Consider the following 22,466-nt stretch of genomic DNA (forward strand, 5'->3'; position numbering starts at 1 on the left):
CCATTATTTTTGCCCAATATGTATTTAAAGTAAATGTTTGCACTTAAATTATCCTTCACATCACTAAATTAACTTTTTGTTCTAATTTACAGCGGCTGCTGAAGGAAAAGGCAAAAGTGGTGAAGATTTCTTTCAAAAGGTAGGTTCTTTTCTACATATTGAATTATAAAATACATACACATTTTCTAATAGTAGCAAGGTCATTTGATTACCAATTGTCGCTATGTTCATATCTTTTCTTAAGGGACCACATCTTGGAAATCCATGTAAATGTCAGACAGCTATCGGGCATCTTTGAGCAAAATATTATTGCTATAGTATGCATGGTTGCATTAAGTAAATATACATGTTTTATATAGCAGACCAAGGAAGTGTCTGAGGGAAAGCGAGAGAGAAAGGGCCTGCTACCTGTCCAGTTGCTTGATCCAAAGTTGCTCAGCTCCAGGTAACTTGATAAGGAAGATCATAGACTAAAGCTGTCTAAACTGAAACGTGTCAACCTACTGTATCTGTGATGCTTACACTGTGGTCTCTATAATAAACAAAGATTTTAAAGGAGTGGTGATATGAGAATCATCTTCCTTATCAAGTGTTTGAGGGACCTGGTTATTTTAATTGCAGTGAATGGCCTGTGGACACAAGACCATTGCCTGACTTGGCTGTAACTGGCCTGATGAGGCAAGTGTTCTTCTTATGTTGATGGGCATTTTAACAGCCCGCCTGGATCTTTTCATAGATTTCGTTTACCCATGGCTGTGCCCAAAGATTTATGAAGGATCAGACTCTTGCTTTTAATCAGGCCAGTGCCAAACAGACTGGCAAGTGTCTAATAATCTGCTACCACTACCAAAGTAATTGATTTATGTGAAAGCGCCCCCCCCCAGTGGGTATACCTTTATATGTATATGTATGTATGTATGTATATATATATATATATATATATATATATATATGTGTGTGCATACACACAAAAGTAGGGAATGACTATGTATCTCATGTTTACGACCCTCATATTAATATCACAGCCTTTTCCTTTATTGTATTTAGATAAACTTTTTTTTTTTTTCTTTTTTTTAGAACACCTGTCAGGTTTTATTGTCCCTGTTTGGAAGATTCACCCTCACTATTTATCCTATTACCCGTTATCATCAAAAGTAAGAGAGTACCAAATTTTGGTTAACACTAGAACAGTAATAGAGAGGAAATCTTCCAATGGGAACACTAGTTCTGGTGACACCCTGGGACTCACTTTAGAAGGATTTCCTCTCCCTTCCTGTTTTGGCTCTGGGATAGAAATGAAGGGAAACCTCCACTATAGGACACAGGTTAGAAGAAAAAAAAAACTGACAGAGGTTATAACCCTCCCCTACTCTGTCCAAATTGGAAAAAAGGTTTTCCTTTAGTGACACTTTACATCTGTAATTGGAACAACAGGAGCCAAGGTGACACAAATCTTGCCTGAAGTGTGATTTCCTGTACAGCACCCTGAATGCAGCAAAGGACTATAGAACATTTAGGACCATGTCCCATACCCTTTAGATTTATGAGCTGGAATTTTTTTTCATTGTGGTACTTTAAGCAAAAATGGTATGATACTTGGAACACATTTCTTTAAATCTCTGTCATTTTCTATTGGATACAATACTTATTGAATGACTGGCCTCTCCAGCTTAAATAAAACACAAAATAATAGGGAACCTCTCTAAAGGTAGAAGAAAATCCCCTCTTAGACAGTAGTCACTGTAATAGGTGTCCCCACTAGATTTCTCTTTTATTTTTTTCTCTTCCATTGAACATTATAATGTGAATTTCCATTATTTTATGGGGTGAAAGGGTGAATCTTCTCATTGGGGACTCAGTCAGGGTTTTATCCTTTACCTACTGTATCCACGAACACAACATTCATAAAAAGTTTTCCAGACAGCTTTTTGTAAGGCGCATCATCTGGTCATAGCCGGTGACTATAGCTGTTTGCTGAGAAAGCAGCCACTGTCAATCATTTTCTATGGGACATAATAGGGGGTTTGTTAGTTTTTGATGTCACAGGCTGAAACCGGAATTTTAGGCATGTCATGCATCGGCGCAGCATCCTGCTATCCAGTACAGAAGAGGGCATTTAAGTGGATGATGCAATCAATTGCAAAGACAACACAGGAAGCAGTTTTATGTGAATATCTGGATTACCAGGTATTATTTTGTCTTTATCAACTACAAAAAAAAAAAGAAAAGAAAAAAAGCCTGCAATATTATTATTTGCTAGGAATGAGGAATATATTAGGAGCACTGTATTTTACACATAAATTGGAACCAGAGACCACTTTCATCAGCAAAGGAAAGAAGTGGAAATTCCTCCTACTGGGGACACAGCAATACAAACCTGAGATTCTAACCATTTGCCACCCTTTAAAAAAAAAACAAAAAACATTGTCCAGAGTTGCACTTTAACTTGTTGCCGTCCAGCCACTGTGGAAAAACGTCCACAAGGTGGCACTGCGGGTAAAACCACGTTTTTAAAATGTCATTTTGCAAAACAGGTAGGGGGCGTGCCTGCCCTACCCATGCCGCCGATCGTGGCTGCGGGTGTCAACCACCGGGTCCCTGCCGGTCACTGCCGGCAAACAGTGACACAGAGCACAGCTGCATTGTTTACAGTGCAGCTCTGCTCCCTGTCAGCTCCTAACACGCTGATCCTGAGAGCGAAGTTTATCTCTCGGGATTAGGGTGTTCCTGTGAAGTACACCCCCCCTTCCTAGTAAAACACTCCCCTCACACAAATAACCCTTTCATTGCCTAAAAAAAGTTAACTCCTTCCTCTCCAGTGCCATTAGTAACTCCTTCCTCCCCAGTGCCATTTTTTGCACTAATCACTGTATTGGTGTCACTGGGGATGTCAGTGACCCCAAGTCAGTTCCCCCCCAGTTCAAAATGTCCGCCGCAGTCCCGCCATAAGTCGCTGATCACTGTCATAAATCACTGATCACCGCCATAAGTCGCTGATCGGCGCCATTATTAGTATAAAAAAAAATCTCAGTATACATACCGACCATTTGTAGACGCTATAACTTTAACGTAAACCAATTAATTTACAGGTATTGGGATTTTTTTTTAGCAAAGACATGTCGCAGAATATATTTTGGCTGAAATTTATGCCGAAATTTGATTTTTAAATTTTTTTACTGGACATGTTTTATAGCAAAAAGTCCAAAATATAAGGACATAAATTTAATTTGGGTGCACCGCACATTTGTCAGTTAAAGTAACGCATCGACGTAACACAAACCCCTTCTGTAACCGCTTCCCGACTGCCATATAGCAGAAATACTGCTACAGGGCGGCATGGGTGCGCAAAATCACATATATATATATATATATATATATATATATATATATATATATATATATTATTATACAGTATTTATAAAGCTCAGTGCTGTACATTACAGACGGGGACAGAGCATGTGACAGAACAATACCAATACAATGCAAAACATGAGGGGATTGAGGGCCCTGCTCTTTCGAGCTTACAATCTATATATATATATATATATATATACACACGCACACACACACACATACATGAGTTGCGCTTCTGTGGTTTTCACGCCCCTCCCAGATGGCATCAGATTGCCTGTCAGTACACCAATAATCACATTTAACCCCTTGATTGCCAGGAACACGCTCATGCACAAAAAACCTCCATTGCTAGTATAGTGTCGGAACGGATCAATATCTTTGATCAGATCAGCACTATACCAGCGTTCACATTACTATAGCGTTCCCAAAAATGCAACGTTAGCGGGATCAGCCCGGGCACCTGTCAGCACCTGCGTTTAGCCCCTACGCTTACCCTCCCCCCCTTCTCCTCCAGCAAGTGCAGTGTGAGTAGGTCACTGTCACTTGATCTATTGCACACAAAACCACAGTGTTTGCAGAATCAGGCCTGATCTCTGTTAGCACTTGCCGGTAAATTATGACGACTCTCATATGCAGCAGAGTGCCAGTACTAGTGCCGCGCTACCTTTTGGTGAACTGGCGAGTACCAGCGGTCTAGTCCTGGTCTTTCACATACCTCCTTGATTTTTGGAGCTGTTTTTTACAGAATGTCTGTATGTGTTGATTGTGGATCAAAGCAATTTATATGCACAACAATTTATCGCCTCCAGCCCAAATTCAAACCTTGCCAGACCAGTCGCATGGAAACTCATTACGGTTTCCGAATTTACATTTTTTTTGGGCCTAACCCTCAACATGGGCATTACTAAAAGAAATTGTGGTTGTATTGGTCCGCAGACCCGATTCATCATATGCCCGTGTTCTCTGCTGCCATGGCCAGGCATAGATATGAGAGTATAATGTGTTTTATGCATTTCAGCGACAAAACACTGTCATCCTCGGGGTGACCCTCAATTTGACCGGCTCCACAAAATTCAGCCCCTCACAAATCACCTTAACCAAAAATTTGCTGATGTCTATACTCCCCAGCAAAACATCTGCGTTGATGAGTCCCTGATTAATTTTTCTGCCCGCCTTGCATTCATACAATTTCTCCCCTGCAAGCGTGCCAGATATGGGGTCAAGATGTAGAAGACCTTTGAGAGGACAACAGGATATACTTATAAGTTTTGGATTTACGAGGGAAAAGATAGTCACGTGGAGCCCCCCGGATGCCCAGACTACATGGGGAGTAGTGGCAAAATAGTTTTGGACTTGGTGTCATCCTTTTTCCATATGGGGTACCACTTATACGTGGACAATTTTTATTCAAGCGTGCCACTATTTAGACATTTGTACAATCTTGAAACTGGCGCATGTGACAGCGCTGAGCAAACTGTTGGAGCTATATAAATAATGTATAATATAATATTAATAATGTGGCAAAGTGTGACCTAATGTGTGCCCACCATTAGAAGTGGGTGGATGCAGGGCGGTATATTCTAATGGTGGGCATACCACACACTTTTTCTGGCAGAGATTTCTTCTCTTTTTTCCATTCAGTCCACAGGCTGCATACAAAAAAAAAAAAAAAAAAGAACATAGTATATATAACCAGCAAGGATCAGCGACATACTGGTACATCACTGGACTTTGAATGGTTATACCAGGATGATGCCTACAGCTGCAGGCATCATCCTGGTATCGTTTTATTCAGCCGGCGATCGGCTTTCATGTAAAAGCAGCCCTAGTGGCTAATTAGCTGCAGGATTGCTTTTACAAGCAGCGGGATATGATGCCCCCCCTCCCCTGCTGCCTTCCACGGCCTTCTCGGGCAGTCCCGTGCCATCCGGGGAACCTGAGAATGCAGCCGGTGTTTCTGCCAGCTGACCATAGAGCTGATTGGAGACCAGAGTGGTGCCAATCATCTCTATAGTCTACTGTAAGAATTTGGAAGCTACGAGCATTTCATCACTTCAGTTTCGCAGGATATAAACAGCGTCATTTATAAATTGGGAAAGCATCTGATCACAACGATTTTGGTTTGATTAGATAATGTAAGGGCAGAGGAAATATCTAGAGCCTGATAGACCCCAGATTTCCCAAAAAAGAATATATGACAATGCCCATTGAAGTTATAGGGGATATTTGCATTCCCTGTGATAGCATTAAAAGTGATAAAAAAAAATGAAAGTTAAAGTGTAAAAATAATTAAAAATCAAAATAACTTAAAACAAAAAGAAAAAAAACTCGCCCCTCCCATGCACACACACCTGTGTGCACAATCGTTGACCCTGAGTCGGTATGTGAACAGCGATTGCACCATACATGTGAGGTATCACTGTGAACGTCAGATCAAGGGTAGTAATTCTAACACTAGACCTCCTCTGTAAATCTAAAATGGTAGCTTTTAAAGGCTTTTAAAGTGTTGCCTATGGATATTAAAAATGTATGCAGTTTGTCGCCATTGCACGAGGCATGCGCAGTTTTAAAGCACATCATGTTTGGTATCTATTTACTCGACATACCATCATCTTTTATATCTTGCCAAATAATTGGCCAATATATTGTGTTTTTTGTGCATTAAAAGTAAAAAAAGTGTTTGTTTTTTTTAAATTGCTTTTGAAAAATCGCTGCGTGAGTACTATGTGCCATAAAAAAATTATAGTACCCAGCATTTTATTCAATAGGGTGTCTGCTTTAAAAAAATATATACTGTTTGGGGGTTTAAATTAATTTCCTAGCAAAAAATACTGATTTTTTTCATGTGAACAAAAAGTGTCAGAAAAGGCTTAGTCTTCAGGTGTTAGAAGAGTGAGTGATGTGTGGCATAAACTTCTAATGCTGGGCAAAAAACGCCCCCACCCCCCAAAACGACCCCTTTTTGGAAAGTAGACACCCCAAACTAGTTTCTGAGAGGCATGTTGAATCATTAGACGAATTTATTTTTTTACCACAAGTTTTTGGAAAATGACAAACATATATATATTTTTTTATTTACACAAAATTGGCACTTAAATGATTTACTGCTCACACATGCCATGGGTATATGTGGAATTACTCCCCAAAATACATTCTGCTACTTCTCCCGAGTATGGAGGTACCACATATGAGAGACGTTTTGGCAGTCTAGCCAAGTACAGGACCCCAAAATCCAATAAGCACCTTCAGGCTTTTAAAGGGCTTTATTTCCTCATTACACTTGGAGGCCCTGAAATGCCAGGATAGCACCTAACCCCCCCAAATGACCCCTTTTTGGAAAGTAGACACCCCAAGGAATTTGATAAGAAGCATGGTAAGTATTTTGCAGATCTCATTTGTTGCCACAAGTTTTTGGAAAATGAAGAAAAAAAACAAAAACATATTTGTTCTATTCTTTTTTTATATTTCAAAACCTTGTGAGAAAAAATTAGATCTGCAAAATACTCACCATGCCTCTTTTTAAATTCCTTGGGGTTTCTAATTTCCAGAAAGGGGTAATTTGGGGGGGGGGGGGGGGGTTGGTGCTATCCTGGCATGTCAGGGCCTTCGAAACTGTGATAGGTATTGAGGAAGAGAAATGAGGAAGTTATGCACCTTCAGACTTTCAAAGTGATCATTGGATTTCAGCTCCTGTATGTGGCTAGGCTCCTAAAAACGCTCACACATGTGGTATCCCCATACTCGGTAGAAGTAGCAGAATGTGTTTTGGGGTGTAACTCTACATATACCCATGGCTTGTGCAAGAAATAGATCATTTAAATGACAACTTTGTATAAAAAAAAAAGTGTTTGTCATTTTCCAGAAACTTATGGAAAAAAAATAAATCTTCCATGGACTCAGTATGCCTCTTAGCAAATAGCTTAGGGTGTCTACTTTCCAAAAAGGGGTCATTTGAGGGTGTTTGTACCATTCTGGTATTTTAGCACCTCAAGAAATGTGATGGACAGTCAGAAAGAAAAAGCTGTGTAAATTCCATTATCTATACCATAGTTTGTAGACGCTATAACTTTCACACAAAGCAATAAATATACACTTACTGGGATTTTTTTTAACCAAAAACATGTAGCAGAATACATTTTGTCCTAAATTTATGATGACATTTTAGTTTTTTTTGGGATATTTTTTATGACCGAAATGAGAAAATATTGTTTTTTTAAAAAAAATGTTTTTCTTCAAAACTTTTTTTGTTTATAGCGCCAAAAATAAAACGTGCACAGGTGATCAAATACCACTAAAAGAGAGCTCTATTTGTGTAAAAAAAGGACATACATTTCATTTATGTACCATATTGCATGACCACGCAATTGTCTGTTAAACTAGTGCAGCGCTGTATAGCAAAAAAATTGCGTAAATTGCAGTATCTATATCATAGTTTGTAGACGCTATAACTTTCACACAAAGCAATCAATATACACTTATTGGGATTTTTTTTACCAAAAACATGTAGCAGAATACATTTTGGCCTAAATTTCTAACTAACTTTGAGTTTACTATATATTTTTTATAGCTGAAAGTAAAAAAAATGGTTTTTCTTCAAACTTTTTTGTTTATAGCGTGAAAAATAAAAAGCGCACAGGTGTTCAAATACCACCGAAAGAAAGCTCTATTTGTGTGAAGAAAAGGACGTAAATTTCGTTTGGGTGCAGCATTGCATAACCGCGCAATTATCAGTTGAATTAGTGCAGCGCCGAGTAGCAAAAAGAGGCCTGGTAATTAAAGGGGGTAAATCCTCTCGAGGGCAAGTGGTTAAAAACTTGGAAGACTAATCCGTAGATTGGGTGTTCAAATCTTCCATATAGACACCTATTATTATGTATGAGCAGTTAATGTGCTCACTTATTTTTTGTTCTGTGACTAAATCTGTATTTTCTGTTTTCTGTATTGTATCAGATCATATGAAGATATCTACAAATTCTTGAAAGCTTATGCTTGAAATCTATTCAGCTACCCAGCAGCATAACTGCAAATGCTGGACAGTCTGTTGTATTTCCAGTCTCCTGCTGAGCTGCTCAGAAACCACTGCCTTTATTAACATGGGTGCCAGACATAGGATGTATTATTTTCATGTTTTACTGTGATAAAATCAACTTCCTCAACTGTGTCTGATGTCCATACTTAATATGCCAACTACCTGTAGCGTGGCTATTTATGGCTGTCTGTTCCACAAAGAATGTTGCCCCATTGCTAACCAAAGCATCATTTATTTAATCACTAAAGTTACTGGTACATATACTACTTACAAGTTGCAACAAACTTCATAATGAAGTGTGTAAGGTATGTATTAAAGTGTTTCTAAACCCAGGACCCTACATTCACTATATCTGGTCTCCCACAGTACACATAATATGGAAATGCAATTATTTTAGTAAATATAAATGGCTAAATACCTTTTCTTGTCAGCAATATATAGCAGTCTTGTGACTTCTAGCAGTGTCCAGCAGAGCACATGTTAAAGCTTGTAGGAGTTTTCATTTTGCTGTAGGAGGATGCAGAATTCCTGACCTCTGTCTGGACAGTGCTGATTGGCCCTGTGCTGATCCCATGCACTCTCTCAAGAAAAAAAAAAACCTCTCTAGCAATACACATCAAACTGAGCATGTGCAGATTGACTCCACACGATATGTCTTATCAGGAGATAAGAGGGGGACACTGGAAGAAGGGGAGGATCAGAGAAGTCAGGTCCAAAAACAGCGTTTTTACACAATGCAGAGGATTAACCCCTTAGGTTTCACAGTGAGTATAACAAGAATGCTTTACTGCATACACATACTGATTTTACTGTTGTGAGTTTAGTAACGCTTTAAAGTCTATGTAAACCCCAATTTTTTCTTGGACATTTCTGGTACTAAACTCACTTTCTAAAAGGAGCATTAAACACTGAGCTTTTTTTAGTTTGTGGTAAACAGTGTGGTACTGAGCACAATGAAATAGACATTCCCCAGTAAACTATTTTGTTCAAATTCTTTCTCCAGCACTTGCAGTATATAACTTTCAATGCTGCTGGCTCCTGCTCTTAGTGCTGCTTTCCTGAACATCTGGTCTTCACAGTAAAGTGTTAACAGTGGACAGTCTGAGTTAGTCTGTTAGCTTGGAGGAGGAGAGAGGAGTCAGGGGATTGTCTTGCCATCCTGTGCTATGGGGCTGTGTGTTATTGATGCCCACAGTGTAGGGAACCACAGCTCTGGTCCCTGCATGCAAAGTAAGCCTATCTGATCTGCAGGTGTATTAAAAAAATAAAAAGTCAGAGGGCATAATGTCAATGCTGTGTGTAAGCCACTGACAATCTATCTCACGGTGTGACAGATGCAGGGAACCAGTAATTCCTAATTCCTTGATAATTTAATTTATGATGAAACACGTTGGGTGGAGCCGGAGGCCGTCGCGTCACGTACTTGCATTTGGTGGAACATTGGTGAATGGAGCCTGGTGGAGCTTTATTTTGAATGCCTTGTATACAAGATCTTCATGTGAGTTTTATACCTTCCTTTTAATTAACATTTTATCAGATTTACACTATTCAAGCCTTCTCTTTTCTCCCATATGTGAGTGTTATGTCAATATTACCTGTTTCTGGGAGAAGAGTTGGCGTTAAGTCTCTCATCTGCTGATGATCGGTTGGCGGCTGTTGCTTCAGTCTATGAAAGCTTTTGTTGACTTCTCTTATGAGGGTCACGGGGCTTCTGGTAAGCCTTTTGATTTATTGGTGATTCGCACATGGTGATTCTGTTTATACAAGATTGGGGAAGAGGATCATCGACTTGCTCATTATGTCATGCACTGGGTGGCAGTCATCCACAATCTGTGGAGTTTTAGTTATTTGGGTTTTGTGTTTTTTGTACTATTTATGTATTCACTTTTTATTTTAAAATATTTTTATTAGGGTTTTCACAGAAAGGGAGAACAAGGAAATAAAACATTGTTTATTCATATCATAATACAATACAATAAACATTGTACATTTGAGCAGTGTAGTTGTTATTTCACTTTTGAGGCACTGAGGAATTTGGTCTTAATTAGCTATATCATCAGAGGTATTTATATATGAATGAAAAACTTTGGTGTGGGGTTGGGATGTTAGGGGTGTTATTGGTAGGGGGGGTGGAGGAAAGGGGGGGGAAGAGGTGCAACTAGGTGGGGAAGGATGTACCAGTCAGGGATTAGGTGATGTTTTTATATGTTGAGTGTTATCAGGGTTGTACAGAGCATTTTGGGTGATTTAACCATCGGGTCCATTTGTGGTTGAATTTAAGGAGGGAGGAAGTGTTGATTGCCCATTTTCTCTCCATTTCGCATTGGAAGTTGAGGTCTGTAATCAGTGAGGTGATTGAGGGGGTGTTTTTTGAGTTCCATAGTCTAGTGATGTTTATTTTGGCCGCAAATAGAATGTGGGTGATAATTGTGCGGGAGTGAGAGGGAAATTTTTCAATCTCGATATGTAGAAGTGCTAATGAGGGATTCGGGGTAGTTACACTTTTGGTTATGTCAGATATTAGTTGGAAGGTAATATTCCAGAAGGACCTAATTGATTTACAAGACCACAGGATATGTATCGTTGAGCCCGTTTCCCCGCATTGTCTCCAGCATGCAGGGGAGTGGTTTGGGTAATAGAGAGAGAGTTTGACCGGAGTCAAATACCATTGGTGGAGGATTTTTAGGTATGACTACCAGTGGGAGCTGCATCGGGTAGCTTTATATGTATTTGTGAAAGCATTTTCCCAGCATTGTGAAGTTATTGGTTCTGATAGGATTTTTTCCCAGTTGGTAAGAGAGGTAGTTTGTAGCGTGAATTGTAGGTTATTGAGGTACGTATAAAAGGTAGAGATGCCTTTACCTGGGTATTTAGACTTGGTGAGAAAAAGGTATGCTGTAGATGGTAATTTGGTAGTGTGAGGTATTATTGTTGTTTGTAGGCAGTGAGTAATTCTTAGGTATGTGAAATTTTCAGATATAGGTAGATTATATTTTGTTTGAAGAGCATGAAAGGGGCGTATAGATTGGTTGGTGTAGATGTCTGAAATATTAATTATGCCATGTTTTGTCCAATACGATAGGTCTAACGAGGGTATAAACAGATGTAGTAAGTTAGTTGGAGTGGGGATTTGTTTGATGTCTTTGAAATTGGTGGACAGTAGATCACGCCAGGCTTGTAGAGAGGCTTGTATACAGGGGTGTTTTATTTTGTGTTCTATGTGGTTGGTTGGTGGAATTAGGATTAGGTTTTGGGGTTTCAAGGGGTAAAGAGAGAGGGTTTCCATTATGGACCAAGTTTTTTCCTTTGATGGATTCCACCAAAAGTACATTTGATCCAGGAGTGTCGCGGTGTAATAAGATTTGAGGTGTGGGAGACCTGCCCCTCCTTTCGTTGTAGGGCGTATTAATAGGTTTGTGGTGCATCTGGGTTTTTGGGAATTCCAAAGGAATTTTGTGAAGATTGTTTGTAGGCTAGAAAAAAATGATTTAGGAATTGTGATTGGGAGTGTACGGAATATGTATAGGATTTTGGGTAGAATGAGCATTTTTAAGGTTGCCACTCGACCCAATTTGGAGAGTTCTGAAGTACGGAGTGTGGTTAGTTCTCGAGGAATATTTTCAAGTAGAGTTTTGAGGTTTGCGGAGTATAGTTGACCCGTTGTTGGTGTGAGTTTGATACCTAAATAAGGGATGTGGTTTGTTTCCCATGAGAAGGGGAATTTGGTCACTAGTAGGGTTTGAATATGCGGTGGAGTGTGGAGGTTTAGTATGGAGGATTTGGCTTCGTTGATTTTATAGAATGTTACTATTGAGTAGTCATAGAGGTGTGAGCGAATTGTTTTAAGAGACGTTTTTGGGTTGGTTACCATCAGTATGATATCATCTGCAAATAGGCTAATTTTGTGTTCTATGTTGAGATGTGTGATACCTGAGAAGGATCGGTCTTCTCTGAGTTTGGATGCTAGGGGTTCAATAAGGAGAGTAAATATTATTGGGGAAAGTGGACAACCTTGTCTGGTGCCGTTAGAGATATCGAAGGGGTCAGACAATGTGCCATCTGTCAAAACTCTGGCGGATGGTTGTGAGTATAGTGATAAGATAGCGTTAAGCATCCAGCCTGTGATCCCAAATTTTTGGAGAGTGAGTTGCATAAATTGCCAATGTATCCGGTCGAATTCTTTTTCTGCATCTAGAGATAAGAGTAAGGAGGGGTATTTGGTGTTTTCTAAGTTGTGTAAGAGGGAAATAAGTCTTCTGGTCGCATCGGGTGCTTGGCGACCTGGGATGAAGCCTACTTGGTCTGGGTGGATAAGAGTGGGGAGGTATGGGAGAAGTCTCCGAGATATAATTTTTGCATACAATTTTATGTCAGTATTGAGTAGTGAAATTGGTCTGTAATTTTGGACAAGTTGCGGGTCTTTGTCAGGTTTTGGAATGGTCGTTATAATGGATTGCAGCATGTCCTTGGGAAATGAACTTGTGGTGGCGGCGTGGTTAAAAAGTTTGGAAAGATATGGGGATAGGTCTGTGGAAAGATGCTTGTAGTATTCGTTAGGGTATCCGTCATTTCCTGGAGATTTGTTGAGTGGGAGTGTTTTGATGTTTGATTCTATTTCTTTGGGGGAAATAGGGATAGAGATGGCGTCAAGTTGGTCCGGGGATAGTTTGGGGAGGTTGGTCTTGTGGAGAAATTGTTGGATGGATGTGACTGTCGGTTGAATGGTGTTTGCGTCATTTTTGAGGTTGTATAGGTTTTGATAATATTCTGCAAAGGTATTAGCTATTTCTTGTGGGTTAGTGTGAAGGAAATTTGTAGACGGATTTTTGATTGAAGCTATTTTGGATTTTAAACGTTTTTGTTTTATTGTTTTGAATAATAGTGAACTGGCTTTATTACCTAATGAGTAGAATTTGGCTTTCATTTTTTGGAGATTTAGATCGTATTTGTATAGTAGGAGGGATCTTAGTTTGTTTCTATCTGCAGTGAGGGATGTGGAAGTTGTTTGGTCTGAGGAATTTTTGTTTTTTTCTTCTTTTGATTTAATCGATATGAGGAGTTTGTCTATTTGTTGGGTTCTAATTTTGGTAATACGGGAATTTAATTGAATCAAAATACCTCTCATGTATGCTTTATAGGTTGACCAAAGGATGGATATGGAAATATCAGGTGTATCGTTAAGTTCAAAAAATGACTTATGAGCATCTAATATTTGTTGTTTGTAGTCACGATTTTTCAACAAAGTTGTATTCAGACGCCATATTCGGGGAATCTTGGAATGTTGTATGTCATCAAGATAGATGGTAATTGGAGCATGGTCTGACCATGTAATAGTTCCGATCTTGGAGGAAGTGACGTGTTGTAGGGTCCACTTGTCAGTGATGAAGAAGTCGATTCTGGAGTATGAAAGGTGGGACGGAGAGTAATAGGTATAGTCCTTTTTTGTACTGTGTTGACATCTCCAGATATCAAAAAGGTCATTGGGGTGAAGAAATTGGTTAAAGGACTGTTTTGAAGCTCTCTTTTTTGAAGAGGAATCCAGAAGAGGATTGCCGATGATGTTAAAATCTCCGCCGATAAGTATTCTGCCTTTTCTTTGCTGAGCGATGATGGGATTAAGTTTGTTAAAGAATTGGAGTTGGTTGGAGTTGGGACCATAGACATTCACCAATGTATATGGAGTATCGCTGATTTTGCAGACTAATATGTGGTAGCGTCCCTGAGGATCTGGTATTTCAGAGATGAGCTGGAATTGTAGGGAGTCTTTTATGGCTGTAATAACACCATTTTTCTTTTTGGGGTTTGTTGCCATGTACATTTTGGAGAAGTGGGGAATGTTGAGTTTAGGAATTTTGGATGATGCAAAGTGAGTCTCTTGTAGGAATAGAATGTCAGGATGTATGGAGCGAATTTCTCTAGAGAGCAAAGATCTTTTGAAGGGGGAGTTGAGGCCCCGGACATTTAGCGAAGTTATAGTAATCATATTACTGGTAGTAGATGGGTAGAATCTTGTTGCGATGGCGATTCAGGAATTGCTAAGATGTGCGTTGTCTCGTTTGACAGAGGTGGTGGACCGGTAAGTCTATAATTCACTAGGTATAGGTTGGACTTGGTTGTAGTGAGAGTGTTCATTAGTGTAAATGGGTTCCTTGATAAGGGTGGTGTTGGTGACTGTTGACTGGTAGATTGGGGAAAAAACAGGGGTAAAAAAGACCTGTAAAAAAAACAGGTAACATGTGTAGCAAAAATAGCTACTGTAGACTGAGGAGGCACGGATAGGCATGACTCACATGGGAGCTCATGCCTGAAACAAACTTGAAGTCTAGATATATTCGATCTAGGGCCGATCGCCAGGTACTGCTTTGGTGAGGCCCAGGGTATTGGGCTAGAAGAGAGAACAATTGTGTGTGGATTTATGGTCATTCTGCTTCCATCCGTTGTGGCCTGTTGGGTGTTGATCGTTGGGAGTTCACTGGAATGATGTTCCACGTTTTCAGTAATTCGATGCCTGTTTCTAGAGATTTAATTGTGTAAAATTTGCCTTGGTGTTTGACATTTAGCTTTGTGGGAAAGCCCCATTGATATCCAATCCCATGGTTCCGTAAAGCTTTAGTTATGGTGATAAGCTTTTTACGGTTGGCGAGTGTGGCTTTGGATAGGTCTGCGAACAGTTTAATGTTTGCTTGGTCTGAGGAAGTTGAGGTGAAATTCCTTGCTGCGAGCATAATTTTTTCTTTTACATGATAGAAGTGTATACGCGCCAGTGTATCTCTGGGTACCGACGCTGGTAGAAATGACGGTTTGGGGATTCGATGTGCTCGATCTATTGCTAGTTCCACGTCTGTGAGGGCAGGGATTATATTTTTCATATACCGTTGAATATATGGGACAATGGCTTCTGAGGTGACGGATTCCGGTATACCACGGAATTTTATGTTTCGCCTGGAGCGATCTTCTAAATCTGCCAATTTGAGGTTAATTTGTTCGATGTCATCTGTATGGTCTGTGTGGGCATCTATGAGGTCATTGTGCGTGGTACACATTTCTCCTAATTTGTTCTCAATATGGCGGATACGCGTCTCATGTAATTGAACCGTATTTGAGATTTGCGATAGTGATGTCATCATGTCGTTATGTAGCGTTTGGCGCAGAGATAGGAGCATGTTTTTCATAGTAATCTCTGTGATAGGCTGGTCAGAGGCAGGGTAGGATTCAATTAAAGATGGAGTGTTTCCTGTCAGAATTGTGGCTGATAGGGATGACTGTCTGTCAGGGGGTGATCCTGTGTCCAGTCTGGGCCTGGATTTAGCAGGGCTAGTGGATGAGGGGGACAGGGGGGGAGACAACTCACCCGGGTCCCCTGGGTATAAGGATCTTCTCAGCCTGACATCTGGGTGGTATGCTGTCTGCGATCCTGTGTTCTCTCCCTGCTGTGCTGTGAGACAGTTTGCTGTGCAGCCAGCGCCATCTTGGGAGCCTGAGGAGATTGCAGGGAAAAAACTCGTCATTTTCCCTGGATTCCCTGGTGTCTTGTGGCGGCGGGTCATCGTCCGTTTGGATGGCGAGGGGAAGGTAAGCGATTGCTGCTTAATTAGATACCCTGGGGTCTGAGTGTGCCGCTGTCAGACTGGCGGGAGGACGGAGCTCTCCTCACTGAGCGTCCATCTCTGGAGCCGGCCACGCATGCGCCCCTATGTATTCACTTTTTAGCGCTGCACAATTTTGTCATACAGTTGCAAGACAAAGTATGTGAACCCCTTGGGATTACGTGGAGTTTTGCATGAATTGGGCATAAAATGTGCTCTGAACGTCATCTAAGTCACAACAATAGAAGAACACAGTCTGCTGAACATAATACTACACAAACATTAGATGTTGCCATGGTTTAATTGCACATAACATGTAAACATTCACAGTGCAGGGAGGAAAAAGTATGTGAACCTTTGGATTTAATAACTGGTTGACCCTCCTTTGGCAGCCCATGCCTTCAGCTGTTAGATGTTCCCATCTGATAATGCAATTCACTTAATGGAGGAATGCAGCTGGGTCCACGCAGAGTACAGTAACATCAAAAACATACAATTGAATCAAAACAAGCAAATTTATGTTGAGTTTCTGGTATAATTCCATAAAATGTTATCTTGCTAGTTCAACAGAACTTGAACAAAGTAGTTTTAAAAATTTGGAAAAATGGAATACCCTTATAATTGTATTGTAGACTGTGCGTGGTACCATTATATTAAAGTAATACAGTCATCATATGGGAATCAAAGTTATTGGTATGGCTAGTACTAATGTTGAAGAAGAAAGGGTAAGTACACAACGCATTGGGGTCTACAGAACTACAGCTTTCCCCCTGAAGGTGCCTGTTCAATGAACATTTACAAAATACAGAAATCTGAGGCATTCGATAACTTTTGGAGTGTTTAATTATTTAAATGATCTACGTATAGCCTGGGCCTGTCTTGTATCAAGCTTGTGTACTTGTCATTACTATAGTAACTTATACAAAACAAAACAAAATTGATGTGAGTATAATACACAGCTCATCATTGTGTGAAGAAATGCAGACCTTATATTTTGCACCTTCTGTATTATTCTATGCTAATCTTTCATACTTCTGCTTATGTGAGGTTTTTTTTTTATGTTCCTTTGTGTTAGATATAGGAGTTGATGAAATACACACTGCTCCACTACATAAACAGTTCAGGGCAGATCAGTGATTAATTATGATAAGCTTCAACTGCAGAACCATGTTGAACAAGCTGTTGGTTGAATGGTAACTGGGACTGCTCTCTCCTAAAGGAACAATAAATATTATGTAAGCTCTGTCCTTACGTTTATATAAGTAGATATGTTTTTGGAAAGAAACTTTCCATGATCCCTGTCCTACACATTCCATAGTAATTTTATTACTTTTTTGAAAAGGTTTTAAATTTTTATTAAGCTGTCACAAAGGCTTGTGCTTAGTTAGAACTTGCCCTTTGTGTCCTCAAGTGCCACACTTTGTTGCTTTAGTAACTGTCAAGTGTGGGTTACTTTTAGGGCCTGTTCACACTATGTGAGCTAACTGGTGTTTTCTGCATGGGATAAATGCCAGTCCCACTGCAAGGGTAGAAAGGAAACACCTGTTGCCTATGCATCCCGTTTACACTATAAAGCTAATGTTTGATGTATGGTGCACCAGAGCTTGCCTGTTTTCAGCACCGGGCAGCTCCACTGTGGTAGAGGGACTTGTCACTTTGACATTTCGATAAAGTTAAAAAAACTCCCACCTCCGGAACAGAATGGAGACCAACCTGCACACTAAAGAAGATTGCTTAAACTTGCGTTCATGTATGAATAGGCATTTAGAAAATACCGTAAGTAAAAATGATACGTAGATACAGAAATGTAGGCAGCTGAACTTTTATGCCAATCTCAGTGTTTTTCTAAGTGTCTTGCTTTGCTCCATCCTTATTATCTACTGAGACTCTTATTGATCAATTAGACCCTCAATATACCAATAGAGAGCTTCACAAGTCAGGAAGGGGCTTGATTGAGTTGAATGTTTAGAGCAGTGGTCTCCAAAGTGCGGCCCAGGGGCCAGATGTGGCCCTTTGCTTGCACTTACCTGGCCTTTGCAGCATTTTTCCTGCCATTAACATCAGCAATGGGGCATAATTCCTGCCACTGAAATCAACCATAGAGCACTATTATTACCGTTGAAACCAACAAAGGGCCATAATTCTTTTCACCGACACCAACAATCAGGCACTTTTCCACCTACTGACCCCAATGAGGAGGCAGTATTCTTCCAACTGACACCAACAATGGGGAACTATTCCTCCCCCCAATATAAAAGATGGGACATTGTTCACTCCAACTGGGCACAGTCTGCTCCCCCCCCCCCAAAAGTCTGAAGGACTGTATACTGACCCTTTTTTTTAGAATGTCTGGAGACCCCTGGTTTAGAGTAACATTTGTGATTTGCATATACCTAAAGCTCCCTGTTGACCTGTTTTGGCACATAAGGGGCCTAGAGACGAGTACCTAAGCATCACATTGCATCAAGCTAGCAGTGATCAGCCGTCCTGGCTCATGGCTTTAGCTATCATTGCTCATCTTTAAGTTGGTTGCTCTAGGACTGTCATCTTTATCCTTGCCTCACTAATCCTTATCAGCTGAGTGACTTACCAAGTAGTGTGTTCATTGGGGTTGTATAGGTTGTATAACTATTACGGTGGAAGTGATTTTTTTTTTTTCATAGGACATCATTTGCAGAGTCAAAAGTAGCTCCCGAACCTCTGGTTGGGTTTAGTGCTTAACTTCAGACAGATATAAAAGATTTAAATCAATGCAGTTATATGCTCAACATAAGATGATCTGAATAGTTGCTTCTGCAGTTAGTGCTGTGCTGTGGGGCAGTTTTTTTAAATCTCAGAACTAGGTAGACAAAAATTCAAATCCTTTTAACTGCAGAGTGAATCCCATTGTACAAAAATTCTATATGGGCAATATACAGTATATTTATCAGTATACTTCTTGTGCTCTTGGTTTTACTGCAGAGATGTATTCCTACCATACACTTAACCCATGAAGTATATAGGCCTATACTTTTTCTTTTGAGTTGCCAGATAAAAATATCACGTCTCACCAGCCATTCCTTCTTTCCATTCAATCTGTTGTCAGAAAAATATCAAGGTAAAAAAACAAGCCTCTTAAACACTCTTTGGTACCTAAAATACTATTTTTCATTAAAATAAATCAAGGTTTGTTTAGGTAAAATAAACGAAGGTGCAATAGCAGAACAGGTCTCTTTTTTTTTTTTTTTCACGTTGGTTAATCCCCCTTGTCCTTCAATGTATTAATTGGTTTCTAGATGCTGCAGCCATCTGGTTCCAAGAGTGTACGAGAGGCATTTGAAAACTATAAGCAATTTTGCATGCACTTGTATCTGAAATGGTTCCATATGGTGAAGTGTGAAAACACACATTCAGCAATAAACATTAAAGTTTGTGCTTTCATTCATGGCTAAGTAAATACAGTATACATAACTCCACACGTCTACAATTCTAGATAGGTAAATAGTGGTTAACAGTTTAGGAAAAATAATGTAATTAGCCCTAAGTAAATTTGTGTACTGTGCTAATGGAAAGTATTAGAAGAGCTTCAACTACCAGTTTATGAAAAACATATGTTATCCAGATTACCTCTCGGAGTAAAGTAATTGTGCAGGAGGGTACTGGATTTGTGCATCTGTACACAGGCATTTACATCAGCTAACAATTACTCTGCAATACCAGTCTTTTCTCATATTCCAGAATTGCTAGTTGTGGCTGGACTCGTTATATTATTCTTTATTCATTGTATTTGTTTTGTTAACAGGTTTATATAGCACATCCTTAGCTCTTAAAATGGATCTTTCAGTAAGTCTTCTTTAACTTTCTAGAGGGTAGTGGGTTTTTAATGTATTTGGCGATCTGTGAAAAGTAGTCCATGAGTTCCAGTCAAGTAAATATGTATAGTTTTGAGACATGCATCAAGTTGACAATTAGTTGATAAGTGACTTTGTATAGGTCAGAGACATGCATTTTAGGAGAATGTAGTTAGTCTGATGCTGGCTAGAGAAAGCATTTATTTAATCTTTCCTCCTCTAGTAATGACTTGTTCGGACTATGCAGATCTTTGTGAGGGAGCCTGCATATGTTTCTAAGAACACAAATACCACCACAAACTTTGAGATTTACTTGACTGCAGTCTCTGAACATCGCCATCTTAGTCCAAAAATCCAATACTGACCATGGATAATAATGTCTGGACTAGCATGGTGCCAGATATATATATATATATATATATATATATATATATATATATATATATATATATATATATATATATAATTTTTTAGGATAAAGGTATTATCGGGAAAAAAAAGTGTTGCAATAATCCTCTTGTGCTGCAATCAAAGACCTATTGCTTTTTCAGCAAGCGAGCACTCCTCTGTTGTTTAGATACTAAACCAAAATTTTTAATCCAATGAATGCAGCACTATAAACACAACCCATATATCCAAGTTTTTTTATAAATCAAAACTACATAAATATATTAATGGCCACAGTGAAATCAATACATCTCTTTATAAAGTGCTCTGTTAACATTTAACATAATCTCCACAAGATGCAAAGTACAATAGTTCTATTCTTATAGGGGGCTCAGGACAGTAAGGGCTTGTTTACATTTACAGTTTTGAGAGCGGGTGGTTTTTACCACACACCCCCAACCACTGGCGTAGCATCAGGGGTCACAATGGCCACCCCACCCCATGCTCCGGGTGGCCAGTGTGGCCTCCCTGTCACATTTTATACTTGGACAGGAGGCTGCATATACTGTAACCGATCCTTTCCATTTTCCTCCAGCAACTGCTAAAAGCTGGCTTCTCCTTCTCTCCCACCTGCATTCAGCAGTTGCAGGAGGAAAATGTTTATTCTATTCAGAATAAAAAAATTCTGAACCATTTCATTTCATTGTGGCCCACAACCAATTACCAATTCACTTAATTGGCCCTCACACTTCAAACAGTTGAGCACGTCTGCACTAATGGGTTGTCTGTAGGCTTTTTTCTGTGTGTACCTGGGTTTCTGCATAACATCTTGGAGAGTCTGATTTGTAAAATTAACCCCAGAAGGGAGGATACAAGCTTGATTTGACCTTATCAATATGAGGTTCAAAAGAGAAGGTGAGCACACGCTTCAGGTAATTCTAAGCACAGGGGGTGATCGAGGAGTTACGAAGACAATGGATGCAACTGCATATTTTGCATATTATCATAAATGGAGGGGTTTGAAGACATTGATGAAAAGTGTATAAATTGTTTGTGATGGTAGACTTATTTGCATGGAGAAAGGCTAGTGGACTTTGTGTTAAGTTCTTTTGCAGAGTATAATGAGCACAGAACACTTTATAAGAGATAGTTTGAGATTCTTGTGATTGGTATATTTATATAGCTTTGATGCTAAAAATGTAGAGATATAGGTAGGGAGGCATTATAGCACTGCACATATTGGGTTATTATCTGGAAAATACTGTGATTTCAAACAAATACCTGTACATTTCATATTTGGCAATAGTACATTTAACATTAAAAAACTTATCAGAAGGTTCACTTGAAGGCACTCAAAGTTGTAATTGGCACTAGGCTAAGATGTGTGATAATTATGTGCTAAAAATAAATAAATAAAACAATGTCTCTCTGTCAGTTGAACTTGAATAGTTTGGTTTGCCACTTCATTGCTTAAGCTTCTAAAATAAGTCAAACTCCAGGTGTTGTATTTTTCTTTTGTTCAGGATAGCTTGAATGTTTCCAATTCAAAGACTGCCATTATATTTTAAAGACTGTTAACATGTTACCCAAGGTGTAACCACGTGCATGATTTGTTACCTGGAACCTCTTCACTTAACCTACTTGAAATTGCCAGTTCCATAGCAAAGGGGTGTTGCAGAGCTTTAAACCGCTGGCCAGTAATCAGCCTACTCTTTTCACTTCTTAACAAGTACAACTTGGCTCCTTCTTGGCCCTGCCTTTGTCATTCAACAATGATAGAGATTGTGTTATATGATTGTGATAGCTGAAAGGAAGAGGCACTGTATTGGCCAGCTGTACACATAGAGTGGAGAAGTGGATCCACAAAAAATGGCTAGGGAGAACCAAAGGGAACGCACAATTTGTATGATGGATGCTGGATGTTTTGCCTGCACAATAGCCAGAGTGCTTTAATTACTGACATTTTAAGTATGGTATTTTCTTTTTACAAAATGGTTTGCTAAGACTGGAGATTCTAAGAACCTGTAATCAACTCTACGTGCCTGTGGTTTCCACGACTTTTTTTTTTTCAGGCAGTCCAATAGCATCCCTGTAAAACAGTTTACATTGTAATAACTGAGCAATGTGAATGTTTTGATGCTTGAATCATTAGTACAGAAAGCCCTAGTCTGTGTTCTCCTCAGAGATTATTCATTAAAAAGCCATGTATTGGCACACTCAGGTCCACTTACCTGATTCAGTCTGAACACGGAGTGTGTTGCCAATTACTGAGCCATCCAG

The 22,466-nt window shown here is 39.5% G+C and overlaps 1 protein-coding gene across 4 annotated transcripts in view; it reads left to right on the forward strand.

Annotated features, from left to right (window-relative positions):
• BICC1 (BicC family RNA binding protein 1) overlaps window positions 1-22,466 on the forward strand; it is a 333,531-nt gene that overhangs the window by 119,501 nt on the left and 191,564 nt on the right. For all 4 annotated transcript variants that reach the window (XM_089683147.1, XM_089683149.1, XM_089683150.1 and 1 more), the window contains exon 2: window positions 93-139. In XM_089683147.1, coding sequence (XP_089539273.1) covers window positions 93-139 — 47 coding nt within the window. The remainder of the gene's footprint in view (window positions 1-92; window positions 140-22,466) is intronic.

This window comes from Staurois parvus, unplaced genomic scaffold (genome assembly GCF_062004578.1).
Source record: "Staurois parvus isolate SC_StPar_1 unplaced genomic scaffold, SC_StPar_1.0 ptg000303l, whole genome shotgun sequence".
Lineage (NCBI taxonomy): Eukaryota > Metazoa > Chordata > Amphibia > Anura > Ranidae > Staurois > Staurois parvus.